This window comes from Daucus carota, chromosome 2 (genome assembly GCF_001625215.2).
Source record: "Daucus carota subsp. sativus chromosome 2, DH1 v3.0, whole genome shotgun sequence".
Classification (NCBI taxonomy): domain Eukaryota; kingdom Viridiplantae; phylum Streptophyta; class Magnoliopsida; order Apiales; family Apiaceae; genus Daucus; species Daucus carota.
The window spans coordinates 21,112,349-21,135,226 of NC_030382.2; the positions used below are offsets into that span (position 1 = coordinate 21,112,349).

At 36.8% G+C, this 22,878-nt stretch overlaps 3 protein-coding genes across 3 annotated transcripts; 1 reads left to right on the forward strand and 2 right to left on the reverse strand.

Annotated features, from left to right (window-relative positions):
* The first annotated feature begins 1,633 nt into the window (after positions 1-1,633).
* LOC135150440 (uncharacterized) lies at positions 1,634-3,840 on the forward strand. The gene is made up of 5 exons (XM_064086740.1): positions 1,634-2,067; positions 2,166-2,472; positions 2,579-2,722; positions 2,982-3,386; positions 3,505-3,840. Exons 1-5 carry the CDS (start codon positions 1,634-1,636, stop codon positions 3,838-3,840), a joined length of 1,626 nt encoding a protein of 541 aa, XP_063942810.1.
* A 3,383-nt stretch (positions 3,841-7,223) lies between these two features.
* Positions 7,224-9,312, reverse strand: LOC108192513 (5-OH-xanthotoxin synthase). The gene is made up of 2 exons (XM_017371991.2): positions 8,379-9,312; positions 7,224-8,006 (listed from the first exon to the last, which is right to left on the reverse strand). Exons 1-2 carry the CDS (start codon positions 9,294-9,296, stop codon positions 7,374-7,376), a joined length of 1,551 nt encoding a protein of 516 aa, XP_017227480.1. The 5' UTR covers positions 9,297-9,312; the 3' UTR covers positions 7,224-7,373.
* A 9,609-nt stretch (positions 9,313-18,921) lies between these two features.
* LOC108203260 (uncharacterized) lies at positions 18,922-22,069 on the reverse strand. Its single transcript, XM_017372032.1, has 6 exons — positions 21,968-22,069; positions 20,323-20,496; positions 20,018-20,221; positions 19,714-19,806; positions 19,089-19,205; positions 18,922-19,008 (listed from the first exon to the last, which is right to left on the reverse strand). The coding sequence occupies exons 1-6, from the start codon at positions 22,067-22,069 to the stop codon at positions 18,922-18,924; spliced, it is 777 nt and encodes a 258-aa protein (XP_017227521.1).
* Between the last annotated feature and the right edge of the window lie 809 nt (positions 22,070-22,878).

Genomic DNA, 22,878 nt, shown 5'->3' on the forward strand with positions numbered 1-22,878 from the left:
TCTGATTCTGTTTCAGATTACATATGGGATATAATAGCTAGCAAATATTTATCTGATTATGTTTCATATTATTTATGGAATACTGTGGCTTGCAAGTTTCACACCGATTCCATAATTAATGATAATTAATTATGGAAAAGAGTAGTGCACAAGTCTCTCTGCACCTATAAATATCCCTATAGGTTGGAGGGTTTTGAATCATCAAACACATCCTCCTCTCTCTCTCTCAATGCCACAATCTTACCTCGCTCTAGTGATAGTTCTCTTGCTCGATTCAAGCTCGCCGAAGGTGCCGTTCTTGTTAACGACATCGCAATCCGTTTTATCCTGGGAAGTTTTCGTTCCACACATACGGTGAGGAGGCGAATACGCTTTAAGGAGACAGTTTCGCACTGGACTCGGATTTTCTTCATATCCTTGTGTTTAATCTGTCTCCTTCGTTCTTGTTCTGTTTCGCACACACAAACACACATATATTGTTTTTTTGCACAGATTGTTCAACAATCTTAAAGCGTATTTTACTTTTGGGATCCTTCCTTTCTTCAAACGGAACGAACAGAGATAGAATCAGACCGATTCCCGAAAAGCCTTTCTGGATATTCCTCAATGTCCCGGCTATTATCCAATTGAAAGTGATAACAGAATGCATAGGTCGTTAGAAGGAGTTCTAGAATACATATACATATAGTATATACCACCTAATTACTCTATTTCCTCTATGGGGAAGAAATAAAATTATGGAGCCTGTGAATATTGGAAAAATTACAATTACTGTTAATCAAGGAAAAAAATTCGTGGTAAAGACAAGACATGGTCGATATCATTATTCATACTGAAACTTACAAAGTCTTCCTTTTTTGAAGATCCAAGAAATTATAGCACCTGGATAATACCCTTTGAATTGACGTAGACCTAAGTTGACGACAACAATGTGCGTCTGTCTGTATGTGTTAATTTAGTAGCTCGTGTTATGTAACTAGGGTCTGATAATTAAGTTATTGCATATATACGAACTTACTCCCCAAGAACTTAAACTATAAAAGATATCTGTGATTGACTTGGTTTGTTTGCGTGTTGGATAACAGACATATGGAGAACACCGTTAACACGAGCGTGATTGGAAACAGTGTGGTTGATCCCAACGCACAGATTGTAACATCTGATGGGGATCACCAGCCGCTGCCAAACCCTAACGCACAGATTCAAACATCTGATGGAGGTCAGGCGACGGTTGGACATGGGCCTTCGGGCTATGTACCTGGCGGACATACTGTCATTGGACAGTTTAATATTCCGTTTGTATAGCTGACGTCAGGTTACGTTCCTACTGGTATGCAAACATCAGCAGCGCAAACGTATACTATACCTGTTTCGACTATGGTGGCACCTGAGATGCCGATGGTTCATGCTGAGAAACCTGAGAAGTTCAATGGAACGAACTTCAAACTATGGCAACAAAAGATGTTGTTTTACTTGACCATGATGCATCTTGAGCGCTTCCTCAAGAAGGAACCACTATTGCTCACTAGTGAGAGTAACCCACAGACTGTGTATGCTGTGAATTGCGTTGAAGCACACCGACTATGTTTGTCGAAACTATATCTTGAATGGCTTGACTGACTCGTTGTATAACATGTACTACACAAAGCCAACGGCTAAGCTCTTATGGGAATTTCTTGACCATAAGTACAAAATCGAAAATGCTAGAGCCAGGAAGTGGATTGTTGGCCGCTTTCTTGATTATAAGATGGTGGATTCCAAGACTGTGGTCATTCAGGTGCAAGAACTGCAAGTGATCATTCACGAGATCCACGCTGAGAAAATGGTCATAAGTGAATCTTTCCAAGTTGCTACTGTGATTGAAAAGCTGCTCCATGGTTGGAAAGACTTTAAGAACTACCTTAAGCATAAGCGAAAGGAGATGTCAATGGAGGATCTGATTGTTATACTTCGTATTGAAGAAGACAACAGGGGATTTGAAAAAAAGATCAACGTTGCCACTGAAAAGGCAAACATGGTGGAGCATGCTAAAAGCTTCAAGGCCAAGAAGACCAATTCTGGTAAGGGGCAAAGCTGGCACCTAAGGGAGGAATTTCGAAGCCGTCAAAATTTCAAAAGAAGTGTTACAAATGTGACAAAGTGGGTCATAGGTATGCTGACTGCAGGAAGCCCAAGAAGACCAACAAGAAGAAAGAAGCAAACATGGTTGATGATATCTCCAAAGAGATGGGTGATATAGACCTCTGTGCTACGGTCTCTGAGGTGAATCTGGTTGGATCTAATCCGCGAGAGTGGTGGATTGATACTGGTGCAACAAGGCATGTTTGCTCGGACAAGGAGATTTTCTCTAGCCTTAAAGCTTTTGATGCTGGTGAGAAGCTCTACATGGGAAACTCTGCGACTTCTACCATTGAAAGGGAAGGCACTGTGATTTTGAAGATGACCTCTGAGAAGGACATGACTCTGAAGAATGTACTCTATGTGCCTGATATTCGCAAGAACCTTGTGTCCGGTTCCTTTGTTGAATAAGCATGGCTTTCGTATTGTAATAGAGTCTGATACGGTAATTTTGTCTAAGAGTGGTATGTTTGTTGGCAAGGGCTATGTAACCGATGGGCTTTTTATGCTCAATGTGATGTCTGTTAAAGACGATAATGTAATGAAGAATTCTTCTGCTTACTTGCTTGAGTCTCCTAATCTATGGCATGCTAGATTAGGACATGTAAATTATGACACTTTATGAAGATTAAGTGCAAAAGAATACATACCAAAACTGACTATCGATTCAAAACATAAGTGTGAAACTTGTGTTGAGGCAAAATTAATGAGATCATCTTTTAAACGTGTGGAAAGAAACACCAAAGTGCTGGACCTAATACATAGCGATATATGATTTAAAATTCGCTCCAACAAGAGGAGGAAACAAGTATTTTATTACATTCATAGATGATTGTACAAAATACTGCTATGTATATTTGCAGAAAAGCAAAGATGAAGCTATAGATAAATTTAAAATCTATAAGGAAGAAGTTGAGAGACAACAAACTGAGACAATCAAAACGATACGTAGCGATCGTGGAGGTGAATATGTTGAACCTTTTGGGGAATTCTGTTCACAACATGGTATAATCCATGAGGTCACTGCACCATACTCCCCTCAGTCAAATGGAGTGGATGAGAGGAAGAATCGCACTCTCAATGAGATGATGAATGCGATGTTGCTAAGCTCTAGACTTCCACAATTGATGTGGGGGGAAGCCATCTTAAGCGCGAATAATATTTTAAATATTACGATGCGCAAGAATAAGGATGTGAGTCCTTATGAAATGTGGGAGAAAAAGAAATCGAGTTACAAACACTTGAAAGTGTGGGGGTGCATTGCAAAGGTACTGATCCCTACACCTAAGAAGGTGAAGATTGGTCCAAAAACCGTGGATTGTATCTTCATCGGATATCCTCCACATATATAGTACAACATATCAGTTTCTTGTTTATGATTCTAAGATTCCAGAGATTCAAAAGAATACGATTATGGAATCAAGGAATGCCTCATTCTTTGAGACTACGTTTCCTTGTAATCCAAGAAATGAGCACCCCACGACATCCAAACGAACTCATGAATCTATAGATGATGAAAATGAGAATGATGAAAGTGAAGATGAAAATGTGGGGGTTGTGAGGAGGAGCAAAAGACAACGAACGGAGAAATCCTTTGGGTCTGACTTCATGACCTATTTGCTCGAGGAAGGAGATCCGAAAACCTATAAGGAAGCGGTTACCTCACCCGATGGACCTATGTGGAAAGAGGCCTTAAAAAATGAAGTTGATTCTATCCTATAGAATCATACTTGGAAATTGGTGGACTTGCCAACTAGTTGTAAAGCACTAGGTAGCAAGTGGGTTTTCAAGAAGAAGTTGAAAATAGACGGCACTATCGATAAGTATAAGGCCAGAATTGTAATCAAAGGATACAAGCAACACAAAGGCCTTGATTACTTTGACACATATTCTCCAGTGACGAGAATAACGTCTATAAGGATGATGTTTCAAATTTAGCAGTACATCAAATGGATGTGAAAACAGCTTTCCTAAATGGGGATGTAGATGAGGAAGTCTATATGGAACAACCTGAAGGGTTTATTGTCCTTGGACAAGAAAGGAAAGTCTGTAAATTAGTTAAATCATTATATGGTTTGAAGCAAGCGCCTATGAAATGGCATGAAAAATTTTATGAGGTCGTGCTGGCCAATGGCTTCAAAATCAATGAATGAGATAGTTGTGCTTATTACAAGGATAACGAGAGCGGTTATGTCATGATGACATTATATGTAGATGATCTTCTTATTGCCGGAAGCAATGATAAAGTAATCAAATCTACAAAAGACATGTTAAAATCAAGATTTGACATGAAATACATGGGACTAGCAAATGTAGTTCTAGGAATTCAAATTTCTAGAACATCAGAGGGTCTCGCACTAAGTCAACCTCATTACGTTGACAAGATCCTTGAGAGGTTTCTTAAGGATGATACTGAGAAAGCTAGAACACCTGTGGATATGACTTTACATCTATCCAAAAATAAAGGTGTGGAGGGTCTCCCAGTTGGAATACTCTAGGATAATCGGAAGTCTGATGTACCTAATGAGTTGTACAAGACCAGACATTGCATACTCAATTAGCAAGTTGAGTAGGTTTACGAGTAATCCAAGAGCTGATCACTAGAAAGCGATCATAAGGGTACTAAGGTACCTAAGGGGAACTCGAGACTATGGACTGCACTATGGCAGATACCCAGCAGTATTAGAAGGATATACTGACGCGAACTGGATATCTAGTAAGAAGGCTCTAAAGTTTATGAGTGGCTACGTGTTTACACTAGCTGGAGCAGCAATATCATGGAAATCCTCCAAACAAACGGTAATAACTCATTCCATAATGGAAGCTGAGTTCGTGGCTCTAGATAAATGCGCCGAAGAGACTAAATATCTACGCCAATTTCTGGAGGATATTTCAAGATGGCCGAGGCCTGTGACTGCAATAGGGATACACTGTGATAGTCAATCCGCTATTGGCAGAGCATAATGTATAATGGGAAGTCCCTTCATATACGACGACATAGTTCCATTAGACAATTAATCTCTACCGGGATTATCACTGTTGACTATATACCATCAAAGGATAATATTACGGATCCGCTAACCAAAGGGTTATCGAGAGAAGTGGTTAAGAAATCATCGAGAGGAATGGGTCTTAAGCCTATCGCTTAACGGGATCATGGTGGACACCTAACCATTGCTGACTGGAGATCCCAAGAACTTGGTTCAATGGGACAACTAAATCATGATGACCAAATCACTGTAGGGGTAACCCCTGGCCTATTCCCATGATGAAGAAACAGTGAGACCCGTATGGTACGAGGTTATGCCTTGAGTTTTTAATGATCTTAAGTGAATACATGGAGTTGTACACGCATGGAATTCAGTTGAGTAAACGCGGGTTACTCTATAAGATAAAGATCACCTATATGGGAGAGAAGTGGGGCCGCTTCAAAGGAGAATTCCTGCAGAACCAGGATGATGTTCCATGGCCAAAATGGACATACTCATGAGAGCTGAACGAGTCAAAAAGGATATAGTGATAAGTATATCATCGTTTACACAAACGGTCGAATAGTTCAAGGACAAGCACGTCTACTGTCTACCAGTAAAGTCGGTATACTTACTCAAGCGAAGGTTCAAGGAGCATTCTCTACCTGTCATATGCTATATCTGATCGAAGAAAATTATCACCAAGCCAAACCTTGTGTCTGTTTGTCTGGTGTGTGCTACTACTAAGATCACCAATCTCACCCATGTGGGGGATTGTTGGAAAATATGGGTATAAGCCCCATATTGGTAAATAATATTTTGAGCATTATGTGTGAGATATGATGATATCTTCTTGATAATGGAAATTATTTTTTCCAGTGAAATTTGGCTCAAATATTATGGCATAAATTAATTTGATTTTGTTTCAAATTAATTGATATGGTGTGTATCTCGATATATTTAATCTGATTCTGTTTCAGATTATATATGAGATATAATAGCTAGCAAATATTTATCTGATTATGTTTCATATTATTTATGGAATAGTGTGGCTTGCAATTTTCACACCGATTCCATAATTAATTAATTATGGAAAAGAGTAGTGCACAAGTCTCTCTGCACCTATAAATACCCCTATAGGTTGGAGGGTTTTGAATCATCAAACACATCTTCCTCTCCCTCTCTCTCAATACCACAATCTTACCTCTCTCTGGTGATAGTCGATTCAAGCTCGCCGAAGGTGCCGTTCTTGTTAACGACATCGTAATCCATTTTATCCGGAGAAGTTTTCGTTCCACACATACGGTGAGGAGGCGAATACGCTTTAAGGAGACAGTTTCGCACTGGACTCGGATTTTCTTCATATCCTTGTGTTTAATCTGTCTCCTTCGTTCTTGTTCTGTTCCGCACACACAAACACACATATATTTGTTTTTTGCACATATTGTTCAACAATAAGTCACTTATGCATCTCCACCTAGTAAAAATTATTATTAAAAAATGAATAATAATATTATATTATAGAAATATTTTGGAGATAATCATATTTATCATGAAAGTTCCCAAATGTTGATTCCTCGGATAAAAGAAAACAAAAACATGAATGTTGTTTTCTGTGTAGGTCCAAGGCAGTTAAGTATTGTTGAGCAGATCAGTGTGGGTCGATTTTGGCGTTTTTGATTTGTTTTGTATTCCTTTCATAATTTTTTTGCAAGGTCCCGAGTTGCCTGTTTTAAGCGATTTAGGCATGAAACTCAAGTTGTTGCCCCCCAAAAAATATCAACTGAAATATGCAGTCGTGGATTCATGTATCTGGACAACATAGACTTTTACATCACTCGTCAGAATTGAAAATCATCATGTCCCATTAACATAAACCTTACATCTCTTGCACTGTATACTGAGCTTAGGCGTTCCGGAGACCCTTCTCAATCTGGGACATATGAGTTTGAGAAAGGCAAGAACATCTCCAAGTGGGTTGTGACTCGTGCTATTATATCTTATCAAAATTTAGAAAATTTATTTCAAAAACTCATTCGCACCCATTATCTAATTTTTTATATTTTTTAGATGAGAGATCTTGAAATTTGAGAAGAAAAAAAAATCTTTTTTAAAGTAAACTCTTAACTAAAAATATATAGCTTGAACTTCCTAATTTAGCATCCAAGTGGGAAGCTCTGTTATAGATGATTAAGTTCCACTTATTACACAGAAAAGCTGCAGGATCATTTTACAGCTATTATTTCATAAATTAAGTTGGCACATGAAATCTTGATACGAGATGAATCATGGACAGACGTATATTTTAGGTCGGATGTAGAGAACATTTTTCCTCTGCAAAGTTAAGCCATTCACAGTCTCCTCGTCGACGTCTTGGCTTCTCATCCCATCAGGCAGCTCCCAGTCGAATGCGTAAAGAACATTAGCAAGTGCAAGCTCCACATTCCTCGCTCCCAGGTTGAGTCCAGGGCATTGTCTTCTCCCAGCACCGAATGGAACGTACTCGAAATGCTGTCCTTTGTAATCGATGTCAGGCCTTTCCAAGAACCTTTCGGGTTTAAACTCTAAGGGGTCTTTCCAATCCTCCGGGTCTCTTCCTATTGCCCACATGCTTACAAACACCAGGGTTTTGGGCTTGATCTTGTACATATGAGCTTCATCTTCGCCGATGACAGAGCTTTCCATTGTTTCGCGGGGAAGTAGAAGGGGACCGGGAGGGTATAAGCGCATCGTCTCCTTCACAACGGCTCTTAAGTAGGGGAGATTCTGGAGGTCATCTTCGTCTATCTTCCCTTTCTTTCCCATTACTGTTCTTAGTTCTTCTTGAACTTTCTTCATGGCTCTCGGGTTACGCATTAATGCTGTCATGGCCCATGTGAGCACAGTTGCGGTTGTCCCGGTTCCTGCAACTATTATATCCTGCAAACATCCATAACGACAGCTATTAGTTAATCATGCATCCATGTAAGGATGTGACTATTCGTCAATATATTATTGCACATATATACTAGCGAATAGTCCAAAAATTAATATAAAACTCCCTCAGTCCTCGGTGAATTCTTTACCAAATATGTATAAAGCAGTGAAAAGAATAATAAAAGTTGATAAAGTTGTGGAACCTATTGATATAAAAAGAAGACAGCGAAGTAAAAAAAAGCGTGAAAAAAGAAGGAACGCGGGAAGTGGTGGAACTCGTGGACTATTTTTTGTAAGTTTTGAAATGTAAAGAATTGAATGAAACATTCAAAAATAAAACCGTAAAGAGATTATTGGGACAGAGGAAGTAATTACCATAAGGATCGCTTTGACATGATTCATCGTTAGAGCAAAGGAAGCCGAGCTCTTGTTTTTGAGCAAAACATCAATGACATCCTCAGTTGCAGACGCGGGCCTGTCAGGTTTTTGGTGTTCATCAATAAGTTCCTGGTAGAACATATCCAACTCCACGAAAGTTCGATCCAGTCTAGCCATCATTCCAGTGAGCCTATCGATCCATCCAAACATCGGAAAATAATCCGAAACAAAAAAGTTGGCATACAAGGCTTCTACATCAGACAAAAGCCGATGGAATTTCCCGCCTTCATCATACCTCTTTCCAAACGCAACTCTAGTGATGACCGAACTCCCAAAATCCGAAAAACATCGGTGCACATCGACCTCTTTCGAAGCTGAAGCCGCCTCTGCCAGTCCATCAATCATCCGATAAACCTCTTGTTCCCTAACAGGCCGAACAGACATCTGAGCTCTTTTCTGCGTAAATAATTCCAGTGTACAAAACTTTCTGACATCCCTCCAGTGCTCACTGTAAGGCGAAAACGCCATTTCCAGTCCATTATATGACATCTTTTGCTGGCCAGTCATCGCAGGCCTGCTACTATAGATGACATCTTGAGTTTTCAGCACTTGTTTCGCCATTTTCGAGGATGATACAACTAGGGCCGGGACTGAGCCTAAGTGTAGAGTCACGAGAGACCCGTATTCCTTGGAAAGTTGATAGAAATCCTCGTGATGCGAAGGAGATTTGTATAACTGGTGCATGTTCCCGATCAAAGGAAGGCCTGGTGGACCTGGTGGTGATGGAAGATCATCTTTCTTTATGTGTTTTAGAGATAAATATAAGAAAGCCAGGGGAAAGGCAATAACAAGAACTATAACTAGTAGATCCATGTGTAAAACCTCAAAAGAGAGCTGGTGTGGAACTATACACATTCAGACTTCTTTATATGCATGAATTGTGTTAGCTGTACATGTTTAAGTGACACTCCGAATGCTACTTTATTTGTCCCATATGGTTGGTAGAAATTTCTAGCTGCTCTGCCGTCCAATTGTTGACATGGCCATTAAGCCTATAATTTTATATATTTTTAATATTTTTTATTTTTAAATAAAAATTTAGTATATATAAAAAAAATTTATACTATACATTCTAAAACGTTAAAACGCGTCAGACATTAGAATAATTATATATAAATGGATGACATGAAAAAGAGCTAATCGTTTATGGATACTTATTGTTTTTAAAATTTAAATTAATCAAAAAATTGTCCTTTTTATTATTTGTATATATATAAATTTATATAGAAAAATATCTATAAATACAAACTTAAACCGTGGAAGCTGTTTAGTAGTACAAATTAATGACAATTAATGATAATATTACTGTATATAGTTAAAGAAGTACTTTTAAAATAAAAAATTGGCTTCTACTTTTCTTTGAACTCGTCTATGTAAAAAAGTAGAAAAACTTTTTAGAAGTTACAAATGTTAGTTTTTTCTTGAGAGTTTCTGTTTATTTTCCAAACATTTTAATCACTTATAAATATTAACTTATTTATAACTTCTCTTTCACTTTTTTACTTTAATCAACAAGCACTTATTTTAAACTCACACAAACGAACCATGTTTTTCTTCTTCATATCAAAAAACATCTGTAGTTCTGTACGTGGGTCAGAGCAAACAAACTCGTTTTTGTAACTTCAATATAAAAAGCTACTATGTCTTTTTTACTAACCATTATTTTATATACATATAAAATTCAAACTATTATTTTATATGTAAATTTCACATTCACATTACATTTAGTGTGATCATACAGAAATCCACATTTTTCGCTCCCGACCATCATTTAAATATTATCAATCGAAAAAAATCTACTTTTGTGGGCTGCATGTTGTGGTCGAGGTAAAAACCAATATTATTGTGCCTTTGTGGCCGAGTTTTATAAATCAAAATCTAACTTATTTGAATCATATTTATAAAGAAGTTATAAACTAATTTTCGACATATGAAACCTGAAAAGAGAGCTGGTGTGGAAGTACGGCTCCTTCAAATTTTTAACTACCTTCAACACAATTTTTATAAAACTAACCACTTTTTTGTTCGTTTTACAAAACTAACCATTCTAAATAACACACACCTCGGGCGGACAGAGCTAGTTCGCCACCCCCGACGTACATATAATAGGTTTTGAAAAAACAAAAATATTGTTTGTTGACACAGTAACTGCTCCTTCACTGCATTTATTTGATTTATAAAAAAATCAAAAAACTAAAAAGTGTGATTAATTTATTTATAAAAAATCAGAAACACTATAAATTAAATGTGTTATTTCGTAAATATTGAATTGAGTATTAATTGTAAATTTAATTATTATTGTAATAATAACGGAGAAGAAATTATGAATTTATATGGATCGAAATAATAGAAAAAATATTCATATATTATAAAGTAAGGCATATAATATTAATTAATATGTGGTTTTTTTGGTAATATGAATATTTTTGTTTAGGTTAATTGATTGAATTAACTAAAAATAAAGATTAATTAATATAAATAGATATTGATTATATCATTCCGATTTGCAAAATTAAAAACTGCAAATAAAATTACATTTGATTAAAATGAGAACATGACATAAGCTCGATTTAATTAATGTGTTCTCAATCCTGAGTGATGTCGACATAATAGTCATCATCATCATCTCCACCACCATCATCATCATCTCCACCATCATCTTCATCTTCATCATCATCAGCGGCCACCGGGGTAGGCTTTTGTATTTGACGGCAATTATAATTTATATTGGGCACATCTCCCCACACTTCCCAAAATTCAGCTTCCTCATGTGCCTCAAATTTAGCTTGCAATGCGTCGCATTCTTTATCGATTTCATCTGCATATTGATCCCAGCGATCATCAGAAAATGGGATACCCATCTCACGATGTCGTCGAGAATAGAGTTTGCTAACTTCAGGAAATTTTTTCGACTCGATTTCAACCTCCTGCTCCTTCGGCACCCAATCTTTGCCCATTCTAATTCTCCTATTAATATACTTGCATACATGTCTTTCAGGACATTCCGTGATTTCAAACATACTGTGCTGCTTTTTCTTCGCCGCCCTTAACTTCCACTTACAATTGCGTGGTGATTTTTTGCACAACAAAGTTCCGATTCATTTTAATATGTGCCTCCTTAACCGCCGAGATTAGAACCTCTTGTTACGAAACATGACTCCGACGCCTAACTCGTCAACGGATGGATTGAACCTGTGTGACATGATAGTGTCCACATTGGACACTATCTCAGTCTCGTACTGCTGGGATCCAAACCATGCAGCCCTATGTACATAAACAGACATATCGTGCGTCTGCAACGAGATATTCCCTTCTCGGACCTCATCCGAGTCGGCTTCTGAAAAGTTTTCAGATTCCTCCTCAACCTCATCATGTGACAGATTCCAATCCGAATCGTCACTTGTAGTTAATGCTCTTTCTGTGGCATTTTCTTCATCTTCTTCATCCCCGTGAAGTGTAAGATTCAGAGCTGCACTTCTGTCTGCCGTATGAGGAGGCAACAATTGTGTGTCCTCCTCAACAACTTCTTCAACGTCAAAATGCCCAGTATTACTAGAGCCCCTGAAAAACTGCCCTACAGTCCCGTAGTTGTAGCCTCTTTGGAATACGCTATTTGACCATCCGGCCATACCCCCCAACTCGCTTCCTCCATAGTCGCCACCGTAACCCCCCCATAGTTTCCTGCATAGTTCTCATCATATTGCTGGCTATCAAGAAATGTATGCATCTGTCCAGATTGTTGGGTCCATGGAGCTTCATAGGGTTGGCTTTGCTGAGCAACACTCGCAGCTTCAACATACATCCATACGTCTCCCATCCCATACAGAAATCGGCCGGGGATGCTTAGCATCCTCCTCAAATCGTCGTCCGACCTAATAGACTTTACAAAATATCATGTTACGAGGTTACCGACAGCAAGTCTAGGATATTTGAAACTGAGTTTCAAATTCCAGTGATGTCTACTTATGTTCATAACCTCATACACGATATCATGTAACTCTTCCAATGTAGTGCCGAATTTGATAAACCTCATCTCTTTTGGATCAGCCGTATAGATAACATCGTTATCTTGTTTGACGATTTCACCACCCCAGAAGATGTTCACGTTTACGTAGGCTGCCATTTTTCTGGTGTGTGTGTTTTTGAGTGTTTGTGTGCTTCTGTATTTGTTGAAGAGTTTCAAATTGGCTTTGCTATGATGGTTGCTGTGTTTAGCTGTAATTCAATATGCATGGGGAGCTGCAACATATAAAGAGAAATATACTGTGCATGAACAGTAGGAGTTATAATTGCTCCTTTGATAAAAGGGGTTGCAGCAAATCCTGCACACCCTTCCACTATATCTTGCTGCAAAAAACAAGCTGGCTAGTTGAATAATTGATGCTTCATAAGTGTAATAATGCATAGGATGTGACCATACGTACACACCCTTCAAGAAAAATCTAATCAACTTGTAATGCATGCACAGAAGAACAGTAACTGCAATTTATTAAGATGTGACCATACGTATCCAATGCTACACACCCTTACTTGAAAAAAATTGTTACATATTGCCAATCTAACATACTAAATTATCAGTTCAAATCAGGACATTTGTCATCAATAAAATAATCATAATTGAATATTTACGAAATAACACAATCACTTTATTGTGTTTATGATTTTTTACTAAATAAAATAATCACAATTTTTAATTTTTTAGATATTTTAATAAATAAAATAAACTCATTTTTTTTAGTTTAAAAAAAAATATATGTTGTGTTCGCCCCGACCGGGGGCCACGTGTGGCTGTTCACCACACTGTGTTCGCCCTCGGAAGGGACGCACACAACCTTGCCCAACAATGCTGTTCGCCCCTGGCAGGGGCGAATATTTCTTATTATGTCCGCCCGAGATGTTAACAATTAGGATGATTAGTTTTGTGAATTGAAAATTTAGGTGGTTAGTTTTGCAAAGATTGTGTTCCGGGTGGTTAGAAATTGGAAGGAGCCATGGAAGTTCACACGTTCAACTTCTTTATATTCATGAATTGTGTTAACTATACGTGGGCAGAGAGTCTAACAGTGTCCTCGTTCAAACCTAGATATAATATAAGATATCATGTCTTAATAATTTTGGACATATTTTACTAACTTAAATTCCAACAATATGCTTATGTTTAGTAGTTTATTATCAAAGATTCATTTTCATCACTAAAACATAATATAAAGTAGAGAGAGAAAAAGAGTGTTCATCAGAATTATTTTAAAATATAAGACAGGATAGGGGGAGAGTGGCTCAAAAATAGGGTTTGAACAGGTTGTCATATAAAAGACATCAATAGAATATTGTTGGAACAACCTCTTTTATCAAATATCGTAAATTATAATTTAAGATACCATAAAAAACATCTCTTCATTGACTTGCTCTAACCGTTAGACTTCTTTATTTGTCCCATATGGTTGGTAGAAATTTCTAGCTGCTCTTCGGTCGGATTGTTTACATTTTTTTTTAAATAAAAGTTAATACTTATACATATTTTCATAAAAAAACCATGAAGTTATGTTTTATTTATATTTTAAAACACTTATCAGAAACTAAAAAAATATAAATAAATAGATACGAAAAAGACACTAATCATTTATGTGTACTTATTACATATTCCTAAAACTGGAATTAATTAAGGTATTATCCTTTTTATATTATATATATATATATATATATATATATATAAACACACACACTACAAATTTAGATCCAAGAAGCTATGTAATACAAATTAATGATAATCTATTAAATTATTGTATAAATATTTCTACCTCGCTCACAGGAGGCGGGTCTAGGATTCAAAATTTTGGGAGGTACCAAAAAAATTTCAAAAAATACATATATATTTTTAGATTTTTTAGAAATATTTTTATAATTTTATAAAATTTAGAATAATAAAAAATATATATTTTATGAGAGACACCTATCTTCATACCTCTTCCTAATTTTGCTCCTCCCGGATATAAAACAGAATCAGGATCAGGGCTGAGTTTATCATTTATGACGTAATATAACTTGACGTAACTTATGTGATAAGTTGGGAGTTTAAAATATCTGTGTGAGTAATTTTAACTTACTAATGATTAATTGGTTATTAAAAATATAATAATAATAATTAAAGTGATTTGTGGGTAACTTGTGACTTTAAGAATAATTGTTTATCAAAATGAAAATTTGAAAAAATTTAGTCACTGAAAAACGTACCATGAACTAACTTTTGCTTTCTGACTTATTCTTAACTTTAAGCGGACTTATGATTTATTACACAAACAAACATTTTTTTGGTTAAAGTCAGAAATGATTTAAAACCCAGATTATAAGCTAGATCACAAACATGCTCTTAATTACATAGCATTTTAACTATTATTTTATGTGGAAATAAGATTCAAACTATTATATTACATGTAACTTACCTTATTTTATAACTTCAATGTAAAAGCTATTCTGTCTTTATTATTACGGACATAGCATTTAAACTATTAATTTATATACATATAAAATTCAAACTATTATTTTATATGCAAGTTGTCTTAGATTTCACATTCACATTGCATATAGTGTAAACGATGGAAAGGGTCTATTTTTGTGGGCTGCATGTCATGCTCGAGGATCTTCTCGTTTCTTCTACGATTTATAAGTTGCGTGGATTTCTCAGTAGGATTCAAACACATTATTAGTGGTATATTATTTTTTTGTAGCAGTATTAAAATATAGTGATAGTCTGTAATATTTTGATGATTTTATATTTTTTTATATCTTTATGTGTAGTATTTAATTTTTATGTGCCCAAGGTCGTTTGCCTTGGTTGATGAAAGTTTAACACCCATTTTACGGCTTCTAAAAGATGTAGTTTCATAAGTTATGCTATTTTTCTCTTCCAAATAAAAATTTAGTGTTTGAATTTTTATACAGAAAAAGAAAATCTCAAAATTAAGCTATGAAACTATGTTTTATAAGAGTTTTAAAGCACGTGCTAAGTAGTATTGAAAATTGTAAACAAATGAGAGGGACAGACCGACTAATAACATAAAATGATGCATTATAGAGGGAAATTATCAAAGATTAACTTTTCCTCTCTATTTAATTATCTTTATCTTGAAAATTGTAATAAGATAAAGCTGTTAAATTTATGAAGATAAATTTACGAGAGATATTAGGCTGGTCGACTGAAACTTTAATAGTGAAAAATGATGTATCGTATCACTCAATTAGATTTTATCTTATTAGGAGGATGTATTGTGATTTCATATTGATGAATAAATTCTAGAATTTTAATTATGGTTTTTCCTGATATTAATTTTTTTATCGGCTCATTTTATGTTATTATCACTATATAAATATATAAACACACGTCACATCATCAAAAAATTACATACTATCACTATGTATTAATGGTGCTACAAAAAATTATCATAATTGTTGTGGATCTAAAAAAGAGGGGGTATGAGTGATTCGTGCTTTGGACTGGTCTCGGTGCGAGATGCCTACGTATCTTCTGCTTGGAGAGGAATCAAGTCCAAAACGTAGTTCTATTTTGGAGGGGTAGAGCCCTTCATATAGGCACTTCATAATCAGAAGTCGGGTGGAAGTACGATTCCATATACCAGACTTCTTATCGAAGTATGCTTCTGAGCAAGAGATAAGATAGAACTCTTATCTTCGGGTGTTGATGTTTATCTCGGATTCTCGGACGTTTATCCGTGAGAGTTAGTCGTATTACAGGATTTAAATTTGTAGCTGGACCCTTAATTGGGCCCCAACCCAATTAAGTTTCTCCAAGTAATCCATATGTGAGATTCGGGCTTCTAGTGGGCCGATGCTAGATTTCTGGTAACTAGATAACTACTCGGGCCTTCTTGGGTCGGGCCATAACAATAACTATTTAATTATTCCAATGCCTATCATTTGCCCCCCAACTTTCGACAAATTTCGTGGTAATTTATCGAAAGTTTATAGAGGTTTCCATACGGCTGTTCGAGCTTTATCGAATATTTCCCATGACTTTCATATCGTACATCGTGTATTTTGTCGAATTTCTCGTCAAGATAGTATTCTCGGGTATTCCCGTATTTTTCCTAGGCTTATTCTATTTTATCGGAATTTCTGTGATTTAATTCCAATTTTCTAGAATTTTCGAGCCTTTAGAATATTTTTTTTGGAATTTTGATATCATTTTTAAACAATTAAATAATTCCTTAATTAGAAAAATCACCCTTCAACAAGGAGGGGCTTCCTTGGCGTGCGTAGCAACGCGAAGGAAGCATGCAAATTACCACGCCTAGGAGACATGTCTCTTGGGCGTGGTTAGGTCAAGCCTGTCATGGCTGAGTTGGTCAATGCTCCCTTGGTGTGCTTTGCCACGCCAAAGAGGCATGCTTGGAGGCACGCCCAGGAGCCATGATGCTTCCTGGGCGTGGTTGCCACCTTAAGGCCAGTAAGTTGATGTTCCCTTAGCGTGGCTAGCAACGCCAAGGAAACACACTTGGTGCAACGCGTAGGAGCGATGTCTCCTAGGCGTGGTTCGACCATTCTCTTTTATTAAGTGTTAACTTGGCCATGTGTCCTTGGCATGCTTAGCAACGCCAAGGAGGCATGATTCCTCCCACGCCCACAAGACATGCTTCTTGGGCGTGAGTGCTTCTTTGAGCCTTACTTGTGTAATGCTCTCTTGACGTGCCTAGCCACGCCAAGGAGACATGATATATCCTACGCTCACAGGATATGCTTCCGGGGTGTGGAAGATCATTAGGCCATCTCTTAGGCTTCTTCAGTGTAGTGTCCCTTGGCGTGCGTAGAGACACCAAAGAGACATGATTTGTGACACGTCCACAGGACATGCCTCCTGGGCATGGTTAAACCTTTGGCCTTCACAAAGCTTCTATTGTGTCATACTCCCTTGGCGTGCGTAGCAGCGCCAAGGAGACATGATTTGTAACACGGTTACACAATATGCCTCCTCGCGTTGTTAAACCTTTTTCTTAACTTCCCATTCTCTGGAATTTATTTATTTGTATAAAAATAATTTTTCCTTCAATTGTCAATCGTGCCCTAGGCGTGGGTAACAACGCCATGGAGGCAATTAACATGGCACGCTTAGAAGCCCGCGATTGTTATAGGTTGTGGGCCTTGGTCTATAACTTGTCAGGCCTATATAACTTGTATTTTTCCTTTAATTTTGAAGTGTCCCTCAAAATTCTTTCGATCCTTCTAGAGAGATTCGATTTTTTCAAATTCATGGGCTTCGCGCTTGTTACGAGGCCTTTTGACCGGCCCAAAGCCAATTTTACTGCACTACGCCATAAGTCCATATAGGAAACTCCTCCGTAAAGTTGCATAAAGCCTAAATGGTGTTGCATAAGGAAATACGCAACACCAGTCCAGCGTTGCCAATGTGAGCGTGGCCGTAGAGTCCTAAGGCAACACTTTGTGCAACACCAAAAAGCATTGCAATATGCATATTACGTAACGGTAAACAGATATAAACGCAATGACACTCAGTGTTGCATGAGGCATTAAACCACATCACCATACAGTCCACATGGCAAGTGACACGTCAGGTTGCCAGGTCATAGTGGTCCCAACACTACCACGTCAGCAGTGGACCCCATGTCTGCCAGGTCAGCAGTGGGACCCACTACGCCATATCAGCACTGGACCCCACATATGCCGGGTCATAATGTGGGCCCCACATTGCCACGTCAGCAGTGGGCCCACTGTTGATTGCAACACTAATTTCTTAATATGTTACACCAGTTTTAGCGGATATGCAACACTAATTTTACTCTTTTGCAACACCAACTTTTTAATTACAACGCCAAAGTTTTTGTTTGCAACACCATTTTTAGTCTCGTGCAGCACCAAAATTTATAAAATACAACCCCTAATAATTTTGTACCAGTACATTTATATGCAATATGCAACACCATATAAAGTCAAATGCAACAGTAGAGAATAGAAATTTTGGACATAACCTTCCTGTTTTTACATAATCCCTGCCAAAAAGGTATCCAAAAAGTCCCAACACTAGAAGTTCTAAAATATTCAAAACAAGCAACCAACAAGTTTTAGACATAGCTAACTACATTAAAGAGGGCACAACCCATTCTAAGTTCAAATACATAACAGCTTGCTTGAAAAGAATAAGAGTACGATATAATAGGTAGCAATAAAGTCCCTAAGAAGTTGCGCTGTCTTGAGTGGTTGGAGTACCATTTTCCTCAAACTCACTGGAAACCGTGGCACATACCTCCTCAATATTGAATGTCATATCGGGGTTGGCTGCTCCTAGTATTTTCAGCATCCAAGCCATGTTCTCCTGCATTCTTTTGTTGAAGTTGGCTTCTAATTCACTCTCAATATTCCTTACTTTTGCCGCTAGTTCTTGAACTTGCTGTTCAGTAGAAACTTTGGAAGTTGAGGCCGAATCAGACTTAGTACCTGCCCTTCCAACCAGCTAGTTTGGTCCATGATCCTTTCCATTAGAAGCGATTGCATTTGCTTCATCCTCCTTTCCCTGTTCTATCAACTTCTCAATTTTTTCCTGGAAGAAATGGATACTTCAGTATTTAAAATATGACATTGATAAATATAAACTCCTTCGATACGATAAAATATACTTACAAGTTTCTTCTTCATTTTGTCAGTATCTGACTTGTACTCCCGTCCTTTATCCCGCTTACGAGTAAGTGAATTTATTTGAGCGTCGCTTGGATGCTCAAGATTTGGATCATCCTTTTTCTGTCATTTAGGGGATAAATATTAAATATGTCACTTACGTAAAGCAAACCCAGCTTGTACATAAGTCGACAAAATGGCATTAGTAATAATTTACCAACAAAAAAAACATATCATAATCCATTAAAAAAATAAGATTGTGCAGGTTTTAAAACATGAATTGAAAACATTAAATAAAAATAGAGTACAATACAGAAACTGTGACTTGAAATACAGGTACAAGTTCACAAACAAGACCTTTAAAAACTTATAAAAAAAGAAAAAATAATAATTCAATACTGCATATATACAAATTTATAAAAAATTTCCATTCGCAAACTTGACCAATAAAAATTGCAGAGCTATAAATTCTCAGGTATTTTATCTCTACACTTAGTTTTGTATATAGCAAAAAGGTAAAGAAGAACAATCGAACAAGAAAAAGTATATTAATCTACTTATGATGCAAAACAATCATTGTGTAAATCATCATTGTATTACAAAATAAACTTGCACAAGGAAATACACTTACCAGTTTTTCAATTACAAGGGCCACAGGTTTACGACCCAATGTGTGCGTCTCAAGCAATGATTTACGACTCTCTGCATTATCTCTACCAATTTTCTGTAAAATAATAATAATAACACAATGAGTCTAATAAGAAACTAATGTTGTAGTTTCGTATCACAATAAATACACCTTTTCTAGTATAATTTAGTGGCCTTTTTCTTGTCATCTTGATGGAAACAGTTTACTTGGTGAAAAAACAAATATTTGCATGAATAATATTTACTGATGAGGTTAAAAAAACTAATGAGGTTTTTCTAGTTACTACCTGAACTTTTGCATCCCCCCAATACTTCAACAGCATTTTAAAATCCTCCAATGGAACCCGATCTGGTCTATTCTCCAATCTTTCCTCAACATTGTCATTTTTAGTGTAATAAGCCTTCTTCACACGAGCCTTGTGTAACTTCCAAGCAACACTAAGTGTAGTATAAACCCATTTCCTTCCATCTTCATGAATATCAAACCTGGCCTGTAAAATATCAAACATAACGTGATCAATTATGTTTTATTAAATTGAATGCATAAATTTAGAAAGTGATGTAATCTATATTCATAGAGAATAGAAATCACCAAAGTATATTCCCATAATTTTTGCTTCAATTGGTCGGGAACAACGTGCCAATTCACGTAAGTGAGCGACACATTATCCCTAGCTATTGTTCCTAAAAAATTACTGAGCTCTCCTACATCTTTGTAATTACCTTCAAAAGCAACAATAAACCCTAAATTGAAGCCCAAAATTACCTGCAAGTTCAGTACAAGTGTGAGATTGAAATCAAAATAAAATCAAAGCTTGGAAACGAGTATTACCAGTCAAAGCCCTCGAGTTTTTAGTCCCACAATTTCCAGTCGAAGCCTGGAGCTACTAACTGTCGCCGATAGTTACTAATCGAAGTCGGAGTTATCAAATCTAAAGAGAAAATTTGAGTTTTGGAGAGAAGCCGGAGTTTGAGTTTGTGAATTTTTTAGAGAAAGTATACTGAGGGAGTTTTCGTTGGGAGGGAAATTCGCCGCCCAATTTTTTGACCTCGGGACCTGTAAGCTCTTTTCGAAATTCATAATGTTTTAATTAATTTATATACTTTTTATTATTTATAGTTAATATAGAAAATCAATATAACATATATTAATTTTTCCACTTTTCACAAATTTTGTATGATTAATGTAATATATATACATATATATATATATATATATATATATATATATATATATATATATAAATATATGTTAATATATATATTATATTAGAAACATAGTTCTTGACAAAGCTAATAAACTGGAACCTGTGTTGACCAATGTTTGACTATTATAAAATCACATCATCCACATCATAAAAAATTCAAAAAAAAAAATCACAACACTAAAATCAATAGATTTTAACATCCGCACGGTCGGATCATTGGAAAAGAATTATAAAAAATTATAACAATAGTTCTTGACAAAGCTAGTTAACAGGAACCTGTTTTGACCACTGTTTGACTATTATAAAATCACATCACACACATCATAAAATATTCAAAAAAAAATCACAACACTAAAATCAATAGATTTTAACATCCGTACGGTTGGATCGTTGAAAAAGAATTATAAAAAAATTATAATCATAGTTCTTCACAAAGCTACTTAACAGGAAGCTGTGTTGACCACTGTTTGACTATTATAAAGTCACATCACACACATCATAAAAAATTCAAAAAAAATCACAACACTCAAATCAATAGATTTTAACATCCGTACGGTCGGATCCCTGAAAAAGAATTACTAAAAATTATAATCATAGTTCTTGACAAAACTAGTTAACAAGAACCTGTGTTGACCACTGTTTGACTATTGTAAAATCACATCACACACATCATAAAAAATTCAAAAAAAAATTCACTTCACTAAAATCAATAGATTTTAACATCCGTACGGTCGTATCATCTACAAAAATAATTAAAAATATTGATAATCGTTATGGTAAGACAAATTATTTTAGAAATAACTTTAACGGTAAAGGTGACACAACTTAATACCAAATGCAACACCAAGAACCAAACGCAACACCACCTGACACGTCAGCAAGGTGCGACCCACATGGCGAACCCACCTGCCACGTCAGCGACGTGGGGCCCACATGCCACGTCAGCATGGTGGGCCCACAGGTGGGGCCCACCTGCCACATCATCATGCCGCGTCAGCAAGGTGGGGCCCACACGTGGGACCCACATGCCACATCAGCAATGTGGGGCCCACCTGCCACGTCAGCATTGTGGGAACCCCCTCTGCCACATGAGTATGCCACCTCATCATTTCTGGACCCCAGAGAGGCCATTTCAGCAATAAATATTTATTTTAAATTGCTAATGCAACACTACTACTGCTAGTGTTGCACTTTGCGCAACAGTGTTTATAATAAGCAACTGTAGTTTAAATGTAGTGCAACGCGTTCAATGCTGTGTTGAAATAGACTTAGTTTTATATGGAAACACCGTTGCCTATGTGCACTTATGGCGTAGTGCTGGCTATAGGCTGTGAACCCTAGGGTTTACCGGCAAATGAACCGGTTATGAGTTTTCAATATAATGTGTGACTTGACACTTCATTTCTCATTTCACACAAAAGTTTCCTAGTTTAAGAACCCCAAATTCTCTCAAACACTTCCAAACACTTTCATTTTTTAGGCGTTATTTGAGGCGGTGTTTCCGGCAATCTTCAAAGATTTCCCAGAATTCTGGCCGATCTTCTAGATTTTGTCTAGTTTCCGGACAATCTTCAAGATTTTCCCAGGTTTCCGATCAATCTTCATCTTCATTCATCAGTTTCTGGGTTTTCTACCTTCATCCCTTGAAGATCAATGACGGATTCCTCATCTTCGCAACAATCCCAGCTCTCTCAGCCAATCGCGGCTCGTTCTCGCGCTAGTCGAGGTAAAAAATTCCTCGTTCATGCTAGCGTAGTCTTAGAGATCAATGTCTTAGAGATTTGTTAAGTGAATTTGGCCAGGCCTTTCCAAATTTACTTCATCTTGATGCTTATAATTTCCCTTCTAAATATGATCAGAAGGACGTTGATGCCATAGCCTATCTTTTTTACATCAACGGGCCTTATAGAGCCGTGGCCCCAGGCCCAAATGATAGGGCC